This window comes from Cololabis saira, chromosome 17 (genome assembly GCF_033807715.1).
Source record: "Cololabis saira isolate AMF1-May2022 chromosome 17, fColSai1.1, whole genome shotgun sequence".
NCBI classification, from domain to species: Eukaryota; Metazoa; Chordata; class Actinopteri; order Beloniformes; family Belonidae; genus Cololabis; species Cololabis saira.
This window is the reverse complement of record NC_084603.1, coordinates 39,722-60,858: the sequence shown is the minus strand read 5'-3', so window position 1 is coordinate 60,858 and position 21,137 is coordinate 39,722. Positions and strand designations below refer to the sequence as shown.

At 39.7% G+C, this 21,137-nt stretch overlaps 1 protein-coding gene and 1 long non-coding RNA gene across 7 annotated transcripts in view; one reads left to right on the top strand and one right to left on the bottom strand.

Annotated features, from left to right (window-relative positions):
• LOC133463981 (ribonuclease inhibitor-like) overlaps window positions 1-21,137 on the bottom strand; it is a 135,778-nt gene that overhangs the window by 90,814 nt on the left and 23,827 nt on the right. For all 5 annotated transcript variants that reach the window (XM_061745850.1, XM_061745852.1, XM_061745853.1 and 2 more), the window contains one exon: window positions 7,280-7,453. In XM_061745850.1, coding sequence (XP_061601834.1) covers window positions 7,280-7,453 — 174 coding nt within the window. The remainder of the gene's footprint in view (window positions 1-7,279; window positions 7,454-21,137) is intronic.
• Window positions 14,195-17,102, top strand: LOC133463820 (uncharacterized). 2 transcript variants are annotated; one of them, XR_009784375.1, is made up of 5 exons: window positions 14,195-14,682; window positions 14,788-14,881; window positions 15,100-15,180; window positions 16,710-16,766; window positions 16,973-17,102. It is a non-coding gene; the product is annotated as an uncharacterized LOC133463820 (long non-coding RNA). The 2 variants fall into 2 exon arrangements; XR_009784374.1 differs by having other exon boundaries at window positions 16,685-16,766.

The window sequence follows — 21,137 nt, the reverse complement described above, 5'->3', positions numbered from 1 at the left end:
TCAAAAACTCACCAAATTTTGCACACGCTTCCAGAGTCGCGTAAAATTACGTATTTTATGGGCGACAGGCATGGGTCAAAAAGGATTAGGCTCTATAGCGCCACCTATTTTATGTTTTTGACGAGCCCCACAATATGGTTTGACTTACAGCAATGACCTTTATGTGTGTATTATATCAGACAAAGCCCTACAAAAAAGTCTCTTGGACCCATGCTCTAAGTTACACAGGAAGTCCGGCATTTTGAACAGAAAATGTCATTTTTGATGAATTCTGATCATTTCTAGGCCTCGTACTTTAACGAACTCCTCCTAGAGATTTTATCAGATTGGCTCACAACTTGGTTTGTACAATCTAGACACATGGCCGACGCTAAATTGCGAAGCTTTTACGTTTTTACCAGAGGGCTTGACCGTAGTGATCCGGCGAAGTTTGGGGTCATTTTTAAGGCTCGCCATGAAACACCAATTGGCTGTAACTCAGCAATACATGATTTGATGTGGTTGAAAACGTATGTGCATGATTGTAGGCTGAGCCTGAAGACATCTATGGTGGAATATTCAGGATCGGTTGTAGCGCCACCTGTTGGCACCAGGAATTGTCATGTCTTCTAGTATGCATCTGTGCTCAAAGGGAGATGAGCGGATGGATCTCAAAGTTGGTCAGATAAATAGGTAAGACATTGACGATGGCTGACAGAGAAAACTGTACGTTTTTCTCAAAGGGCGTCGCTGTTAGAGGTTGTCAAATTTCGGTGTCTCGCCATGAACATAAAAGTTGTTTTAACTTTCAAATACTTGGTCCAAATTGACCCAAAATCAATACATTTAATCAGGCTTCCATTCTGATATCCATTCTATATTTGGGACAGTTTGTCACCGACTTTATTCAAAATATGAACTCATTTTGAAATAAATCTTTACTTTGTCATGCAATGTCGAATTAACTTCTAACTTCGTAAAAATATTGTTGAAAATAATATGATTTGAGCATTGTAGGCTATGTGCAAGAGGCGATTTATAATGAATGTTTTGAGTTGGATTAGAAGCATGAAGCTGTCTGCGGGCCGCGTGCGCGCAGACCGCGGGAACGCGCAGCCGCAGCTCCTGGAAGCTGCCGGGGGCGGGGCGGGGGAGGGGGGTTGTTGCAACTTGCAGCAACATGTGGAGTCACGCCGTCACGTCACGTAAGTTGTATTGTGGTTTTTTAATGCGTGTTGCAATTATTTTATTTTATTATATTATTATATTATTATTGAGCTTCCATCCGCGATCCCGATCAGGAGCGCGCGGCCGCGCGCGGCCACGCGCAGAGCCGAGAGCCAGTTTCTGCCCATTTCTGCAGCTTTGCCAAAAAATGCTACCTAAAGGTTTTCCACCTTTGTAGAGCCACAACTTTACTGTGTTTTACTCCCTAAACCACTTCCTTTCACCCCCAAGTGGTCCTTGTCTCTTGCCAGGCCGTCATTGTAAATAAGAATGTTCTTAATGACCTGCCTGGTTAAATAAAGGCGAATGACTGAATGAATATCAAATAAAGCCATAGAATTGTTGTTTTTTTTCTCTTTATCGTATAATGTTCACAAAGTGTAATGCATTCATGTCATGGGTCGTGTATTTTGAAGGATCAAATAATCAACATCCCATTATCCATTTTACATCGTGCAAGAAATGATGCAAACTTTGAAAATCGACTGTGCGCATGCGCAGAACCCAAACGTAGCATTTTTTCGGCAGGGAGCAGAAATTGGCAGCACACCGGCTGGGACGGACCTGATGCTCTGATGCGACAGGTCTCTGCTCACACTGACTTTACGTTCATACACGGACGTAATATGGGGGGGGGACATGTATCCTGCACTTTTTCAAAAGGCAGTTTTGGTCCCCTGCAGTTTTTACCGTCCAAAAACAATGTTACGCTATATTAAATGGAGACAGGTCAGCACTAGGACCAAGCGGAAAACGGCCGCTCAAGCTGAAGCCTGTTGTTTGGTCTGTCTGGGTCACGTCAGCTAGACGGATTTTAAGAATAAGAATAAGAATTACTTTATTAATCCCCAAAGGGAAATTCCTTTGTATGGCAGCTCATCTACTGTACCATTTGCAGAAGAGAAGCTCTTCTGAATATCTCTTGGATGAGTTGATTATGTTGAAATGTTAATAGATAACCCTTCTGTGGTCTTTTGGTCAAATTGACCCATATTCACTTTTCTTTTATATCAAAAATATGATTTTCATCCATATAACTGCCTCTGTTACACTCATTTCAAATAAAATTGATGATCACTACCAGAGCTGGTAGAGTAGCCAAAAATTGTACTCAAGTAAAAGTACTGTTACTTCAGAATCATATGACTCAAGTAGAAGTAAAAAGTAGTCATCCAAATAATTACTTGAGTAAAAGTAAAAAAAGTACTTGGTGAAAAAACTACTCAAGTACTGAGTAACTGTTGAGTAACGTCTGATTTATTTTTTTAACACACCCATTCAAAAAGACAAAAGTACAAAATAATCACCTTCAGGCAAATTAAAATCAATAAAATAATAAAATAAATTTAAATTAATAAAAAAATGAAAAATAGCTTAAATTAAAATAAGCGTAAAGTAAATTCAAGAACTTTAATAAATAATAAAATAACAGAATAAAAAAATAAATTAAGCACAAGTAGCACAAAATTTCCAGCCTTTGTACTTTTCTTTTTTAACCAGGCAGAACTAGAACAAACATGAACTCATAGAAACTCTGTGTGTGTTTGAGTCTGTGTAAATGTGACAAAACATGCAAAAACAAACCTTTTTCCCAAAGAATCACTCAGTGATGTCATGAGATTGACGCGTACACGGATAAAAAGGATAAAAGAAAAGTAACAGCTCAACGTAGCCTAATGTAGCGGAGTAAGAGGAACAGTTTCTTCTTTACAAATCTACTCAAGTAAAAGTAAAAAGTACAGTTATCCAAAACTACTCCTAAAAGTACAAAATTTCCCAAAACTTACAAAACTTAAATTGGTGGTAATGAGTTGGAGTGAAGTTGACTAACAAGGTGAAACACAGAATTGGGTGATAATTAAAGCTACATGCTTTACAACCAGTAAAACCACAAAGGGAACAGTAAACTTAAAAGTAACAATAGAAAACTAGAAGAACTACTAGAAAACACAGTGAACTGAAAGAGTTTGAGTTTTCTTTCTTTTTTTTTTTTTTTTTTACCTTGTCTGCACACATATTAATGATTGAAACAAGAGGAAAATTGGTTCAAAACGAGCCGGCAATGGCACAGTGTCTGCCCGGCTTTAAACAGAACCGCAGCCAGTACTCGAGTTGTAAAAAAAAATCAGGGGGGATGGAGGATTTTATCATATGGGGACAGATAATTTGTTCTGATTACAAATATTATAATATATTACAAATAATAGCAGTGACCAAAACACCTGCAGAAATACTGCAGGAATGACATAGCAGCAGTTAAATGCAGCCTTCTGTAAGCTTTAAATATCCACTGGGCTTACATCAAATACATCAAAACACAACAATAAAAAACACTTTTCTGAACTTATCAATATGACTCTGTCCTTCACAGGATAAGTAACATGGATCACTGCAAAAACTCACAATCTTAACAAGAATATTTGTCTTATTTCTAGTGAAAATGTCTCATTTTAGTAAAAAAAACCTCATTATACTTAAAACAAGACTCATAACTGGAAAAAAAAACACCATTTTCATCTGTTTCACCTGTTCACCTGTTTTCACTTAAAATAAGTAGAAAAATCTGCCAGTGGAACAAGATTTTTTTGCGTGTAATGAGAAGATAAATCTTGTTTAATTTTATTTTTTTTTTTACATTTATCGTATTTTTAATATTCTCTTTTTGGGGGGGGCTGGAAGGAGGGGCGTTGGCCATGAGTGCGAGGGCCCGTTCATCGCTGCTTGCAGCTTTAATGTTCAATTATAGTTCGATATTTGTTGGTTAAAAGTTGTTTTGGAAAATTTAAGGATGTTATAATGCCCATGCATATTTTGTACGTGATATGGTTATTTAATCATTGAATTTCAGGTACAGTGTGAAATGGTATGAGTGACCACACATTTAAACTCAAGAGGTTTTCTTTATTGATAGATTAAAATGAATAAATAAGCAATAAATAGATAATTCATGAGTGAGTTAAAAAGGAAGTAATTTGATTTCTGACAAAAGCATGTTTACAGTATGTTAAAAAGCATTTAAAAATATGTACTGTGCAAGAAGTATATTTTTAAAATATATTTCTTTCTGTTTTCAGTTTTACCCTTTTCAAGTCAATAAACCTGTGGACAAACTCATCACTGTCTTCAGAGTTTTGATGAATGGAAGGTGTTTATCTTACTGCCAAGTTATATTCTGGACATCTATCGAGGGCGGCACAGACAATTTGAAAATCTGTACAATTCAATCCCAAAATAATCTGCTCAACAAACTTGAAATCTTGGAATCAGTCGTTAAAGACAACCAAAATCCTTTAGATTATGAAATCAGTGAAGGGGAGCTGCTACTGAAGATCCAGGCCCTGCAGCCAAGGAAGGCCAGTGGCTCTGATCGCATCTTAAATGAAATGCTCAAGTTTAGTAGCCATAAAATCAAGAATGCCATATTGAAATTATTCAATCTCATTTTGAACATTGGACATTTTCCTGACACCTGGAGCCAAGGGATTATCACACCTATCTATAAAAGTGGAAAAAAATATGAGCCAGACAATTACAGAGGTATATGCGTCAGCAGCAACCTGGGGAAGTTATTCTACAGCATCATAAACAGCCGTCTGCAAGACTTCCTCAGTGAGCATAATGTCCTGAGCAAGAGTCAGATTGGATTTACACCACAACACAGAACCACTGACCACATTTATACCCTCCACACGCTCATTCAGAAACACGTCCACCAAAACAAAAACACAATCTTCTGTTGTTTCATAGATTTCAAGAAAGCAATTGACTCAATTTGGCATCATGGCCTGTTTCTGAAATTACTGGAAAAGGGTATTGGAGGAAAAATCTACGACATTATTAAGACAATGTACATAAATAATCAATGCTGTGTAAAAATTGGAACCATGGAAACTGACTTCCTTCCCCAAAGTAGATGGGTGACGCAGGGATGAAGTCTCAGCCCCACCCTGTTCAATATGTATATTGATGATTTTGCCATCTCTGGAGGAGTCGGATATCCCTGGTCTCACCCTGTCTGACACAGAAGTAAAGCGCTTACTTTTTGCAGATGACCTAATACTGCTTGCTCCATGTAAGGAGGCTCTGCAGAAGCAGCTGGATCACCTGCAGAAGTTCTGTCAGACCTGGGCACTGACTGTTAACCTGGAAAAGACCAAAGTCATGGTCTTCCAGAAGCGAAAGTGTCTGAAGAACCAACACAGGTTTCTCCTGGACTCTACAGACATACAGCACACACACAACTACACATATTTGGGACTCAAAATTAGCTCCACAGGAAATTTTAATCTGGCCATTAATGACCTCAGAGACAAAGGCTTTTTACGCCATAAAAAAATCTACATGCATAAATATACCTGTAAGAATCTGGCTAAAAATATTCCACTCGGTAATCAAACCTATTATATTGTATGGCATCAGGACATTGAAAAATGGGACAAACACCCAATTGAAATGCTGCACACTGAGATTTGAAAGAGCATTCTCAGAGTCCATAGGAACACCCCCAACAATGGATGCCGAGCAGAACTGGGACAATTTCCCCTTTTAATTAGGATACAAAAAAGAGCCATCAAATTTTACCAACACCTAAAAGCAAGCGACCCTGACTCCTACCACTACAAAGCTCTCCACAGCCAAAAGGAGAAGGTAGAGAAGAGTCTCCTCAGCCGGCTGGTCCTGAGCCTCACCTCCTCTACCAACAGCTCCTCCTCACCTGCTCTACTTCCTCTCCCTCCTCTACCTCCTCACCTCCTCACCTCCTCTACCTCATCTACCTCCTCTACCAACAGCTCCTCCTCACCTGCTCTACTTCCTCTCCCTCCTCTACCTCCTCACCTCCTCACCTCCTCTACCTCCTCTACCTCCTCTACCAACAGCAGGCCTCAGGACAGCCCTCACACAATCCGGTCCAACCAGATTAGAGCCAAAGAAAAAGACAATTACATTAACTATTGGACATCTACCACAAAAACCCAAAGCAAACTGAAATTCAATTTGGCTCTAAAAAGACAATATACAATGGCGACTTATCTGACCAGCGTGACTGATCAGACACTCAGAAAGACTTTGACCATGTACAGACTCAGTGATCACAGCTTGGCCATAGAGACGGGTCGACACAGGCAGACCTGGACCAGGACCTGGACCAGGACCAGGACCTGGACCAGGACCTGGACCTGGACCTGGACCAGGAACTGGACCTGGAAGGACCTGGAAGGACCAGGACCAGGACCAGGACCTGGCAGCCCAGAGAGGACCGGCTGTGTCGGCTCTGTCCACACAGCTAGAGACAGAACAACTTCCTGTTAGAATGTGAACATTACAAAGACATTAGATCTAAGTTCTTTCCTAAAATTAAACAAGAAGTCCAGGATTTTGATTGCCTCCCAGATCAGGACAAAATCCAACATTTAATTGGAGAAAAAAAGGAAAGTGCTTTAGAAGCCGCTAAATACATCAGCGCTTGTCATAGATGGAGAGAAACACAAACAGACAACACAGTCTCCTTATCCTTAGTCTCCCTGCATATTAATGTAAAATAGTTCTGTATATATATATATGTATGTATGTATGTATGTATGTATGTATGTATGTATGTATGTATGTATGTATGTATGTATGTATGTATGTATGTATGTATGTATGTATGTATGTATGTATGTATGTATGTATGTATGTACATACAGTGCCTTGCGAAAGTATCCAGCTGATCCAGCTGATCCAGCTGTTGAAACTACTGATGGAAGATCTCACACAAGCCCAGAAAAGTCTGTTAGAAAATCACATTTGAGCTGATTCATCTTCATGTCTGATCTAAACTGGTTTCTCTTCCTGTTTACAACCCGAGAAGAGTTAGAATTGAAAACTTACAAACACATGGTAAAATAAGCTGATTCTTCTTCGGGGTTTTTAATTCATTTTTCAGATGTTCAGCCATAATATTTACAAAATAAACTAAATATGAGAGATTTTTTATGTAAATTTTTTTTTTAATGTTTGTGATTAAAATTATTTTGTTCCATCTTTGGAGGATTACAGCTGGATGAATGTAGAAACTTCTCCATGAACTGACCTGAGAGTCTCCAGTCTACAGTTTGGACTCTCCAGTCCATCACACAGAATCTCCACTCCTGAATCCTCCAGGTCGATCTTACTCAGGTCCAGTTCTGTCAGATGGGAGGGGTCGGACTTCAGAGCGGAGGCAATTACTTTATAGTGAGTCTTTGAGAGTTTACAATCAACAAATCTGTGATGAGAGAAAATATGATGTCAGTTTTAAAAAAATCTGTTATAAACAAACTGATGACAAAACAGACACGTCTCATCTGCAGATGGAGGGAACATGGCGTTACATTCAGGCTCCAATAATGTCAGTCATCTGATCCCCCAGTCACAATGAAAACATCTGATTTAGGAAAAAAAAACTTTAACTTTCAATATTTAATGAAAATGAACAAGTGTGGAGCTGAACTATTCAGCTAAATGATCTTTTAAAATATATTTACTGCTTCATTGACCATTATATTTGTTTTTTTATTGTTTTGGTATATTGTGTTCAGGTCTCTCTAAATAATTTTCCTCACTGTACTCTGCTAAATTTTAATTATGTTAATTTGAAAATGATTTTATAACTCTCTCCAGATTTATGTTCAACGATAATGGCTTCTTTATTACTATTGCTGATGTCTTATCTTCTTGGCATTAGTTTAACACACACCTGAAGGATCCAGACCAGCAAACGACCAAAAGATCTGCATTTATGTTTCTGTCTGTTCACCTGCTGATGCACATTGATTGATTGAATTTATTTATTTAAAACAGGGACAATGCACAAAAAAAACATTAATCTTGTAAAACAAGAAGAGATGCTCTGAGCCAGGTTATAGCAACAATTGCTAATTTCCGCCTGTAGTCCCTGGGCAGGTAAAGTGCTAAGCAGATACAATATTAAGATTAATTTAAATAAGACATAATACCCATAATATTTAAAAATTTGACAGAATGCACTAATAAATAAAAGCACGGAAACAAGAGCGCCAGATCATAAAGTGCACAATAGAGACCAACAGCACATACACTCTCTCTCACTCTCATCACACATTCAAACACATACACATACAATACACAGATAACAATCATCCTCATCCTCAACCACACTCATAACCAGACGCATACACACACTCACATAATACTCAACAATGTGTGCAAACTTGCTTACTTAATAACCAGCGCTTTGACAAGCACGAGAATGTGTGAGGATTTGTACATAGAATAAGTTCTGTGGGAAGGACATTCCACTGACCCATGGCCACACAGGAAAAAGAAGAGCTGCCAAACTGAGTTCTACGTTGAGGAATACTACACTCACCCCTCGTAACAGATCTAGTTAGACGTACTGCGTTTTCAGAGCAGAGTGTCACAAACTTTTTCAGAGGGGGGGCATAAGCATTATGAATAATTTTGTGAAGTAGACAAACATTCAAGTGTATAATCAAGTTTTCAAAGCTCAAAATTTCATATTTGGCAAGTACATGGCAATGATGGTAGTGTCGTGGTTTTTTGGCATGGATCTTAAGACTACTTTTGTACAATAACTCTAGTGGTTTTGTAACTGTTTTACATGCCTGAGACCAGGATGTAACACAGTACAAAAAATGGGGCTTAATCATTGCATTTAAATATGTACTTGATGCCTCAAGGGTGAGAGAATTTCTTATGTATCTGAAATTAGCTAAATTATATTTCAACGTGTTACTCAGCTTTTTGACATGCCCTTTAAAACTAAGTGTTGAATCCAACATTACCCCCAGGTATTTAAATTGTTCTACGTGTTTTATTTTTTGCCCATTTACTACAATATCAGGGTAACTTTTAAGTTTACGCCTATTTGTAAAGAACATGGTCACAGTTTTTTCCACATTTAACGTGAGGCATGAGTTGTATAACCAATCACTAACCTTGTTCATTGCCTTTGTTAATTTCACAGCCACCTCTGTTACATTTTTCCCATGAGTATACAATACAGTATCATCGGCATACATTATAGTGTTAACATCCTGACAGACAGAAGGCAAGTCATTAATATATAAACAAAACAGCAGCGGCCCTAAAATTGACCCTTGTGGGACTCCCAGTGTGGATGCTAGAAATGGAGATAGTATACCATTCACTCGTACACACTGGTGTCGACCACTTAGGTAAGATTTCACCCAGTTATGTACATTGATAGACAATTCATAATTTTTTAATTTATGTAACAGCACCTGGTGATTTACTGTATCAAAGGCCTTGCGTAGATCAAGGAAGACTGCTCCCACCACTCCTCCCTGATCTAGGCTGATTTTAATTTCCTCAAGGAAGTAGCAGCAAGCAGATTCAGTAGAATGTTTCTTTCTGAAACCAAACTGCATTGGATGTAAAAAGGACCTAGAATCCAGATGTGCAGCTAGTTGCTCTGCTACGACCTTTTCAATGACCTTTGAGATGGCTGAGAGTATGCTGATAGGTCGGTAGTTACTGACCACCTGTGTATCACCAGATTTGTGCACAGGGGTAACTATGGCAGGTTTAAGCACACTAGGAAAAATGCTCTCATCAATAGATTTATTAATAATCATAACTAAAGGTGGCATAATGGCCTTATGTTGTTTTAAAAATACTGTATCAAGACCATGTATATCTTTGGCTTTACTATTTGCCAGGGTTGAGATAATTTTTTCAACCTTCGCCACATCAATAGGAGATAGCTTGAAGGCCAAGTCATCACAGACCAAGGACTGTGGGAGTTGGACTTTTGGAAAGGTCCCACTCAGTTCTTGCACTGAATTTATAAAATAATCATTAAAACATTTACCAACAACATGGTCATCATTCTGGATACAACCATTTATCTTAAGCTTAACACTTCTATTAGTAGATTTTTCCTTTCCAAGTAACTTGTCTATACTCTTCCATAATTTCTTACAGTTTCCTTTTGCATCACTAATAATATCAAGGAAAAAATTTGCTCGAGCCTTTCTAAGTTGTTGTGTGACTTTATTTCTGAGACCTTTAAAAATCAGGTGATCAGTACTCAGTTTTGATTTCAAGAACTTTTTGAGTGAAGCATCTCTTTTTTTCATTAACTCCCAGAGATTACTATTAAACCAGGGTAGATTTCGTTTTGTATTAGTTTTTTTGCCCCTGATTTTTGTGTATTTCAGAAGAATATCTTTAACAGTTGACATAAAATCAGTACAAGCTTCCTCACAGGACATATTACTAATGGTGTCATTCCAATTTAATTGTTTTATTTCATTTTCAATCAGGGCCATGTCTTTTTGGGAGATAAAAGGCATGCTTGATTTTTCCCTCATTGAGTTTTCGTTTCTATAACGTACTTTTGTCAACTTTCTAGAAGCCAGAGTAAGGTTATGATCTGATAACCCAGTAATAAGATTATACACCTTTTTAATCCTGTCTGGCTTGTTTGTAAAAATTAAATCTATGAGTGTTTGAGAAGATTTTGTTATTCTAGTGGGTTTACATATCATCTGGGTCATCTGAAATGTTTTGGCTATATCTTTAAGTTTCTTTCTACGTTTTTTATCCTGCCAGTTTAAATTGAAGTCACCCATAAGGATAACTTCCGTCTTTTCATGTTGTTTAAGGATGACATTTAAACAATCAAAGAAATCAGTTGTGGCAGTGGGGGGGCGATAAACTGCAAAAACAGTGAAGGACATCTGAGGGGATAAAGTAATTTTCACCCCCACGCATTCCAAGGTATTTTCAGGAATAGCGATTTGTTGGCTTTGAATACTGTCTTTCACGTATATGAGAACACCTCCCCCTTTTCCTTTACTTCTATCCCGTCTGTACACATTATATCCTGGGACAGTGAGAACAGATGAGGGGATTTTAGGGGTTAACCAAGTCTCTGTGAGGCATAGGTAGTCGATGTTAGAGTCCGTCAGTAAATGTTCAAGTTGTTCTGTCTTTGAGATGAAACTTCGTATATTTAAATGTCCACCAAAAATGCCTTTCGGTTTCGTTTTCGTGTCCCACAACACGCGTGCATGATTGACAGTCTGGAACAGTTTCATCTGCTGTTGTTTAAGGCACGAGATGGCTTGTGTGGATTTAGTTGGGATAAATCTGCTCGCTGCTGGAGTTGTCAGCATTTGACCAATATTGCAATCAGACATGATGTTTGCTGGAGTGTTACCTCGAAGTCCTGCGCCGGTGAGAGCAACAGCCGGCTGAGGAGATTCGGGATCAGCTGATTGGCAAGCGCCCAGAGTCATCGGTCCGGGATTTAAATGGACATCCCCGCATAGAAGCAGGATCACGCAAAAAATGACAGCCGGGTCTCGCCTTGTCGACGCAGAGACTGTTAAGTGTCGATGCCGCTCACGCTGCACCCACCGCGCTCGGCCATTATCCAGCACTTTGGAGAATATGGCATACTGGCTCCAGGAATCCAGCGGGAGGCCGACGGCAGGTGTTCCAGGTGAGCTCGCGATCAGGGTCTCGCGCTTACGAGCAGAACGCCAGCTTCCCCACATTTGCGTACCCAGCAGAAAGAACAGGTACAGCACCAGGATGATCAGGCGAGAAATCCTTTTGGTTCGGAATCGGATACTGTTGTAGTGAGGCCAAGGCGCCCAGGTTCCATGCAATTTATGATAATCTAGCGGTCCCCCAGTGTAGTCTAAGGGAGGTGAGGCAACAGCAGTACCTGCCACCCTGCTGCTACCTGCCGCCATCTTCCACCCTTTGTGTTTCGATTACACCAGGTTACAGTCTAACTTAAAGGGGGAAAAAAAGGAAATACCTAAATAAAATAAGATAACCACATTTAAATCTTATTATCTATCCCTGCATCTTTAAGAAAGACAAGGATTTCCTTATAACAATCCCTCATCACCTCACTCCTCCCTAATAACCTACTAAACTCCATTTGATGTAATTAATGACTGATGATTATTGATCTTCAATCAATAAATACGCAGACGAAATAAATGATATTTTCTTGTTCACTTGAGGTTTTATTTATCCAATAATATACGATTATTTTATTACATTTTGTGTAAATACAAGATTAAAGAGGGGAACCCACTTTTTCACATGACAGTATCCAGGAATATTCAGATGAAGAATGAAATATTTGTAAAGTGCAGTAAAGATGTTAGAGGGCTGCATGTGTACAATTTTTTGAACGCGGTCAACAGCACCCGTAGCTTGAGGAAAAGTATGGTGGATTACTGCATGAACTTTCTTGAAAAGCGGCTCTCAGCGAAGGCGGACGCTTCTCTGCTCCTCTCCCTTATCTATCTGCCCTGCTACTGCTTTTTGTCCTGTCTTGTCTTCAGAGTCTCTTCTTTTCACTCCTCCGAAACTCTACAACCATGGAATTGATTAACTGGTCTCTCAGCACAATTGACCAAATTTTTGCAACAAGAAGACAGGGGGTAAGGGAGCCCTCCTGCCCTGACGGGACATTCTTTGCTGGATATTCGCTGGACGCGTACAAGGCGTGGAAGCCGTTATGTTTGGCAATTTTGTCAGTCGAGGATGCAGAAGATGCCTACATATTTGGATTTATGATCGCAGGATTTCTCCTGATTTTCTCCATGATCGGAGGTGGTGGTTTCCTGATGTATCGACAAATGCGTAAGTCGTCGGCGGCCTCTTTCAGCCACTTTGCAAGGCTGCCGGACGTGGCAGATGGATCAAGCAAAGCGATCAGCGCTCTGACTTTTACGCTGGTGGAGCAGGCCCGTAAGCTGGATGCGATTCTCGAGCAGAACCGCAGGCTGGCGGGGGTCTTTGAGCTCATTAACAAGATGGATAACAACCTGGAGAAGTTGGGAGCTCAGCTTGGCCGGAATTGATTGATCACTATTTCGTCTGATTGAAGTCGCTGATGATGATCAGAGACTGTAAAGGCAGACGGAAAATTACTGGGCTGCCTGTTCTCAAAACAACAGCTGATTCTACTAATTTGACCTCGAGAGAGCGGCTTGGCACGACCGCTCCTGCTCACAATCTCCTGGAGGAATGCAAACAAGATAACTCTGTCCCCTAGCCCTTCCCTCTCCCAAAACACCTGAGGATCCTGCCTCCCAGAACTGTACGGCTGCCCGAAACATCAAGGACGCTTGGCTGCTCTCTCTGGGCGAAAGGTCCTCGGACTTATCGCGTCACAGACTCTCACATACACACTGACACACACACCCCCCTCATCCAACCGCCTTCCTGGCTCCCCCTCTTATCAGCCCCCCTGACAAGGACGTTCGGGTTTGAGCGCCAGCTACACGGCCCTCACTTGGATGAACTGTGCCGGGACCATCCATCCCCCCCCCCCCCCGACTTGCCCACCCCCCATCACCCACATGCAAGTCTTGTGACGTCTGTGCTTCGTGTGCTGCAAGGTGTTTTTTTTGCAACTTGATATTGTGTATTGTATGATATTATGGAAGCATATGAGGGACTATATTCAAATTAAAATGCATTTGCGGAAATGCTTTTTCATTTTAAGAATGTGCCCGCATTATTTGAGTCAAAAATGAAATTGATAATATATAATCCGATTTGCATTTTAATTTTCGTATTCAACACTGCTTATTCTTGTACTTAATTCAAATTAAAAAGAAAAAGACGTTTGAGATTTAATTTTCAAATCATGCCTCAGCAAATAGTTCACAATATTCAATTTTAAATCTAAAATTTGAAAATTAAAATGAATTTGCAGAAATGCTTTTTCATTTTAAGAATGTAGCTGCATTATTTGAGTCAAAAATAAAATTGATAATATATAATCCGAATTGCATTTTAATTTTCGTATTCAACACTGCTTATTCTTGTACTTAATTCAAATTAAAAAGAAAAAGACGTTTGAGATTTAATTTTCAAATCATGCCTCAGCAAATAGTTCACAATATTCAGTTTTAAATCTAAAATTTGAAAATTAAAATGCATTTGCAGAAATGCTTTTTCATTTTAAGAATGTAGCTGCATTATTTGAGTCAAAAATAAAATTGATAATATATAATCCGAATTGCATTTTAATTTTATTCTTTACGCTGCACATTTTATGTCATAATCAAAAAGAAAACAAAGAAGACATTGCTTTTTCTTTTTCATGCTCTGCCCGCAAAAAAGTGTACAATATTCAAAATGAATTCGCAATCCCAGCGGCGCAGGAGAGTGACGTCACGGCTTCTCCTGTTCTCCAGCTGCAGCCCAGAAACCCTGGAAAATGCTCACGTTTTTTAAGGTGACATCGTATTTTGCCGATTTCCCAAAGTCTGTTAGAAAAGGTCTGATTTCCTACAACTCTAACAGAGTTCTAGATGTCAACATGAGACACAGACAGCAGCGTTTCTCTACACGGAGCGTTGGTGCCGGGCTGACTCCTCCTATTCAGACACGTGTGTTTGTTTACAACCTATGGAGCACGAAATGCAAAGAGGAGCAACGTCGACCGACAAGGTACAGTAATATTACCGGATTTTGCCACAAAAATGACTTTACTAGCATTTTTGCTTGTTTTTAGCATAATGTTTGCATGTTGAGCATGTTATTTATTTATTCCAGCTTTGTACATAGACGAGTTGCATCAAGTCCAGGCAAGGGACACGCAGAAATTCTACCCCTGTCGTTGTCCAGCGTGACAGTCTGACCGTCAACGGTATTTTTTCATACAGTAAAGTTGTCACTTCTCAAAAGTACACTTCATTGCATGGTCAGATGTGATTATTATTGTTTTCTGAATTTGGAGAGCAGAGTTTGGCATACAGGCATACCACGCACTGACTGAGGAGCCAGAAAATGTTTTAGAGTCCAGGTAAATTTTTATGGCTAAATATTTACTCTAATCTAAATTGTATGTTTTGGTCCTGGTTATAGCATGCATTTCCTGAAAATGACTGCTGAGGAGCAGCATGAGTCTCCAGATGAGGAGGAGATCAATTATTTGAGAAAAACAATGTAAGTGAATGTTTGTGAGTCTTTTTGTCTTGTTTTGTTTTACTCGTGTGTAATTGGCAAAGTATTCAAGGCACTTGCAAAGTCAATGTCAATGTCAATGTCAATTTTATTTATAAAGCACATTTAAAAACGACAGAGGTCGACCAAAGTGCTGTACAGCATACAATAAAATAAAACAATACCAAAAGAAAAACACAGTACACAGTGTAGAAACAATAAAATCACTAACATACTAAAATGATCAATAAAATAGTAATAAAAAACATAACAGTACACCTACAGTGCACAATCACTTCACACAGATGTGGGGAACTAAGTTGTCACACACTAAAAGCCAAAGAAAATAAATAAGTTTTCAAAGAAGACTTAAAAAACACTAGGGTCTGGGCAGATCTAACATTTAGTGGCAAACTATTCCACAGCTTAGGGCCGGCCACCGCAAAAGCTCGGTCACCTCTAGTTTTGAGCCTAGATTTCAGGTACGCTTCATTTTGTGGTTGATTCAAAATTAAATGTACCTGCGAATGCCTTGAATTGTTTGCCAGAAACACACTGAAGAAGGGGGATACGAAAACGTGTGACGATAAATATATATATATATATATATATTTTTTTTTTATTGTATTTTTATATTTTCAGCCACAAAAAGAGGGGTATACCTTAAATACATAGAACACAAACCCCCACAACTCAATTTCCAAAAAAAAAAAGTCAAAGTCCATACATAAAACATATTTCATAGTGCTATAATCATGCCAAATATACTAACCAAAAATTCTACTCAATGCACTAATTGAGAATACCAGATAGTACTACCCTATCTGTTCTATCAATGACTCTGAAATAATAATTAAATAGTTAAATAATATTCCTACCTACTTCTTGATGAAGGGGACTTATAAAAAAAAAAAAAAAAAAAAAAGTAGGAAACACTTAATGTCATTACTTTCTTATCCTAAGTTGGGGCTGGTCCGTTAAAGAACCAAAATGATATCCAAATATATACCCTCAAAACACAACGAAAACAAAACCAAAAAAACCTAACAAAACAAAACAGACAAACGGTGGGAAAACCCCACTTAAAACAAACACGACAACAAAACAATACAAACCATTACACTCAGGTCTTATCATTGTCACTATGCCTTACAATTACCTACGGATTTCTTAAAATCAAATTCTGTATGAGATTGCCATATTTTTAAAAAGTCTGAGGATTTGCCTTTACTCTTGTAGTAAATATCATCAAGTGTAAGGAGCGTGAGAGTTCGTTCCACCAATGGGCTAATACTGGGGGTTTAGATTCTTTCCAATTTAAGGTTATACATTTCCTGGCTGCCAACATAGCAAGATAAATAAATTTTTACACTTGGAATTGCTGTTCCTTTTATCCTTTTGAGCTATACTTTATTAGGAATTCAGCACACAGTTGAGTGCATTGTCTCCTATTTATTTTACTGGTATGTAATTCCATTCTTATGTGTTTATGTATGCTCACGTGCAGCATTGACATCGATGATCCTGGTCAGAGGTTCAGGAAAAGGAGACGGCTCTGATGAGGAATATATTCCTCACCTTTGTTTATGGTATGCTTTACTTATTGGTTGTATATCAAGTATTTAGAAAATGTATAAAAGTACATATGTATTATGATATATACATATCATATACATATACTGTAATATGTATAGTACAGATTTTATTTGAAATGATAAAATACTATTAACACTATATGATATAAAAGTGAGTAATGTGACAGTAACAGAGCTGTTGTTTTTTTCTCAACTAACAGGACAACTTCAGACTTCGAGAACTTCCAAAATCACATCCTGATGTTTGCAGGAAAGCATTTTGGCTTTAGCCCACCCGTATACACAGCTCAGACATTGCTTGTAACACTTGGTTACAACCACCGCCTCCCTGCACGAAACCGTGATGGGACGCAAGATGTAAGTTGTTGGGGTTTTTTATATCATAGTTGTCTGACACCCGAATAGATTCTTAGCACTGTTACCATATCTCGTTGTGAAATTGTTTTAAATTATGTTGTTGTTTTTTCCCAAGTTACCGATGGTTCTACAATAAAAACCTGAAGAGCTGAAGTGTGTATACCATGAAAGAGAAAAAGGACTATGGCTACTGTACATCCCTGAACTACAGAAGGCCACTCTTTCAAAGAGGCTTCAGAGTGGAAAGGGCCTTCCCAGGAGACAGAGTCTGAGGCCTGGAGATCCAAGGCCCCTGGGTCTGCTGCCATATCACAACCACCTACACATGGACTGGTAAAAACTAAGGTGTCACGTGGAGATGCAGGTCCTCGTGATGACAGCTAAAACTTTGATTGCCTGTTGTTATATCTGTCTCAATACTCGGGAGCAAAGCTCCAGGATTTCAGGACAGAGTAAAATAATTCACTGACATCATTTCTTGTTCATGTCTTGTCACAATCCCTAAATAAATGTAGCTGTAATTGCAAATGATCTGATTATCATAACCTATTTTCTCATAACTTCTCACTTGAATCAAAATCTCTGGGAGATTCTCTGCATTTGGTGTTTTTCACAATGAATATAATTCGGAATCGGAAAGATATATATATTTTTTATTCTGTAAACAAGGACAGAACTCAACATTTCTGACTTGTACATAATAAAATGTATAAAAATAAAAACTATTTACATTGAAAGTGTAACCCAGCTAAACACTGTTATTCACACCAGCCAGTGCAAAAGAAATCCGGTGTACTGGTTGTTTGGAAGATTACAGATAGGTTTCCTGACCCAAACTACACAGCTTGGGATGACAACCTGATTTCCTTCCGCATGCCGCAACTCTCAGCTCCACTCCAGGCTTCTGGTGGTCATCGTGGCGAAGATGTTGTTCCAGGCAGCCCGGGCCGGCCACAAAACCCCATCTTCTAATATAAAATACTGCATGTGTGCCATATGATTACTTATGCAGAGCTTCTCCAGGTCTGTGGGCATGTCCCTGCAGTTTGTGCAGCTGGGGTTCATCTGGACCACCTGCACTTGGACGCTCAAGTAACGCCATCACATCAAACACCAGGCCTGGCAGCCTGGTCACGACCTGCCCCAGAAAGGTTTTCATCTGTGGTGGAGTCAGGGCTGTGAGGTTGTCCTACACATAAAGCATTTATTTGATATTTTATGTTATTGTACGAGATTGCATTACGAGATTTCCTGGATGACATGAGTTATCTAACCCAGCTAACAAATAAATAAATGTTACGCCAGAGAGTTGCCTTTGTAATTGTCTTTCCACAGCCAAACCTTATTTTTTGACCCTTAGAAACACGTCTACCTGCAAGTAATAAATTACCCTCTCGATTGTAAATGCAGTGATGTAAGTTAGATGTGATCTGCACACATCAAGCCAACATTTCTTTATAAAATAACATGCTCAACATGCAAACATTATGCTAAAAACAAGCGAAAATGCTAGTAAAGTCATTTTTGTGGCAAAATCCGGTAATATTACTGTACCTTGTCGGTCGACGTTGCTCCTCTTTGCATTTCGTGCTCCATAGGTTGTAAACAAACACACGTGTCTGAATAGGAGGAGTCAACCCGGCACCAACGCTCCGTGTAGAGAAACGCTGCTGTCTGTGTCTCATGTTGACATCTAGAACTCTGTTAGAGTTGTAGGAAATCAGACCTTTTCTAACAGACTTTGGGAAATCGGCAAAATACGATGTCACCTTAAAAAACGTGAGCATTTTCCAGGCTTTCTGGGCTGCAGCTGGAGAACAGGAGAAGCCGTGACGTCACTCTCCTGCGCCGCTGGGATTGCGAATTCATTTTGAATATTGTACACTTTTTTGCGGGCAGAGCATGAAAAAGAAAAAGCAATGTCTTCTTTGTTTTCTTTTTGATTATGACATAAAATGTGCAGCGTAAAGAATAAAATTAAAATGCAATTCGGATTATATATTATCAATTTTATTTTTGACTCAAATAATGCAGCTACATTCTTAAAATGAAAAAGCATTTCTGCAAATGCATTTTAATTTTCAAATTTTAGATTTAAAATTGAATATTGTGAACTATTTGCTGAGGCATGATTTGAAAATTAAATCTCAAACGTCTTTTTCTTTTTAATTTGAATTAAGTACAAGAATGAGCAGTGTTGAATACGAAAATTAAAATGCAATTCGGATTATATATTATCAATTTTAGTTTTGACTCAAATAATGCAGCTACATTCTTAAAATGAAAAAGCATTTCTCCAAATGCATTTTAATTTTCAAATTTTAGATTTAAAATTGAATATTGTGAACTATTTGCTGAGGCATGATTTGAAAATTAAATCTCAAACGTCTTTTTCTTTTTAATTTGAATTAAGTACAAGAATGAGCAGTGTTGAATACGAAAATTAAAATGCAATTCGGATTATATATTATCAATTTTATTTTTGACTCAAATAATGCAGCTACATTCTTAAAATGAAAAAGCATTTCCGCAAATGCATTTTAATTTGAATATAGTCCCTCATATGCTTCCATATGATATTCAATGTGAAGATGTATTTTTTTTCTCCTCCCCCCCCTATCCCAGTGTTACCCTTTGGAAAACAGGCGCACAATGCCATCGTGTCGCCGCCGGTGTATCCAAAGTCAAAAACAGTTTTCTAAACTGACTCAATAAAGCTGATTCTGATTCTGATTCTGAAAAGGGACTTTTGAACAGAAAGTTCCATTTCAAAAAGATGCAGATGGTTTGCTGGACAAGACTGAAGTTATTTGCATGTACTGTGGATTTGAAATGAATTACCATCGAAGTACGTCGAGTCTCAAATACCATTAGCTGTCGTGGAAGACCCCCGGAACTCTCTCGCCGGTTTGCACGGCCTTGAGGATGGCCCCCGGAACTTTGGCCATGTGTGGCCTGGGCCCTCCTCCGGGCCCCCTCGGATTGGGACTGGGTCTTGGATCTGTCCCTTGAGGGGGGGGTACTGTTAGGGTTTGACACTCCCCCCCCAGTTTTTGAGTTTCAGTTCTGTCCCTCCTGTTTCCAATCTGCCCTGATTGTCTGCACCTGTGTCTCGTTATCCCCTGTGTATATCTGGTCTTGTCATTCCCCTTCTCCCTGTCGGTCCATACTGTTTCTACCTCCATGTTTCCTGCCAAGTTTTTGCTCTGCCTCCTGCCTCCTGCTCTCCTGCGTTTGGGTCCTCAACAAACACCAACTGTGACAGAACAGACCGACCACAATGGACCCAGCGGGAGAGAGTTCCGCCTTCTGGGACATCGTGTACCCGGAGGCGGAACTCACTATACCTGGTTGGCGGCACCCAGATGAGCTTGAATCCCCAGATGAGCTTGAATCCCCAGATGAGCTTGAATCCCCAGATGAGCTTGAATCCCCAGATGAGCTTGAATCCCCGGATGAGCTTGAATCCCCGGATGAGCTTGAATCCCCGGATGAGCTTGAATCCCCGGATGAGCTTGAATCCCGGATGAGCTGGACTCACCGGATGAGCTTGAATCCCCGGATGAGCTGGAATCCCCGGATGAGCTGGAAACCCCCTTCCGGGTAACACGCGTGGCTCGGGGAGGGCCCCAGGAGCATTCAGGCTCTGGAGTGACGCCGACAACGGCGTCAACGTCAGCCCCAGCTAGCTGCTGTTCCGGCGGTGGTCTTGGGGGCGTCGTCAGTGGTGGTCCCGGACGCATCAGCACCTGCTCCGGTGATGGTCCCGGGTTCCCCCGCAGTCAGCACCACGACCCGTCAAGGCTCCCCGCCAGTCTCTGTTCCTGAGGCGGCCCCGCCAGTCTCTGTTCCTGAGGTGGTCCCGCCAGTCTCTGTTCCTGAGGTGGTCCCGCCAGTCTCTGATCCTCTTCCTGAGGCGGTCCCGTCAGTCTCTGTTCCTGAGGCGGTCCCGCCAGTCTCTGTTCCTGAGGTTGTCCCGTCAGTCTCTGTTCCTGAGGTGGTCCCGCC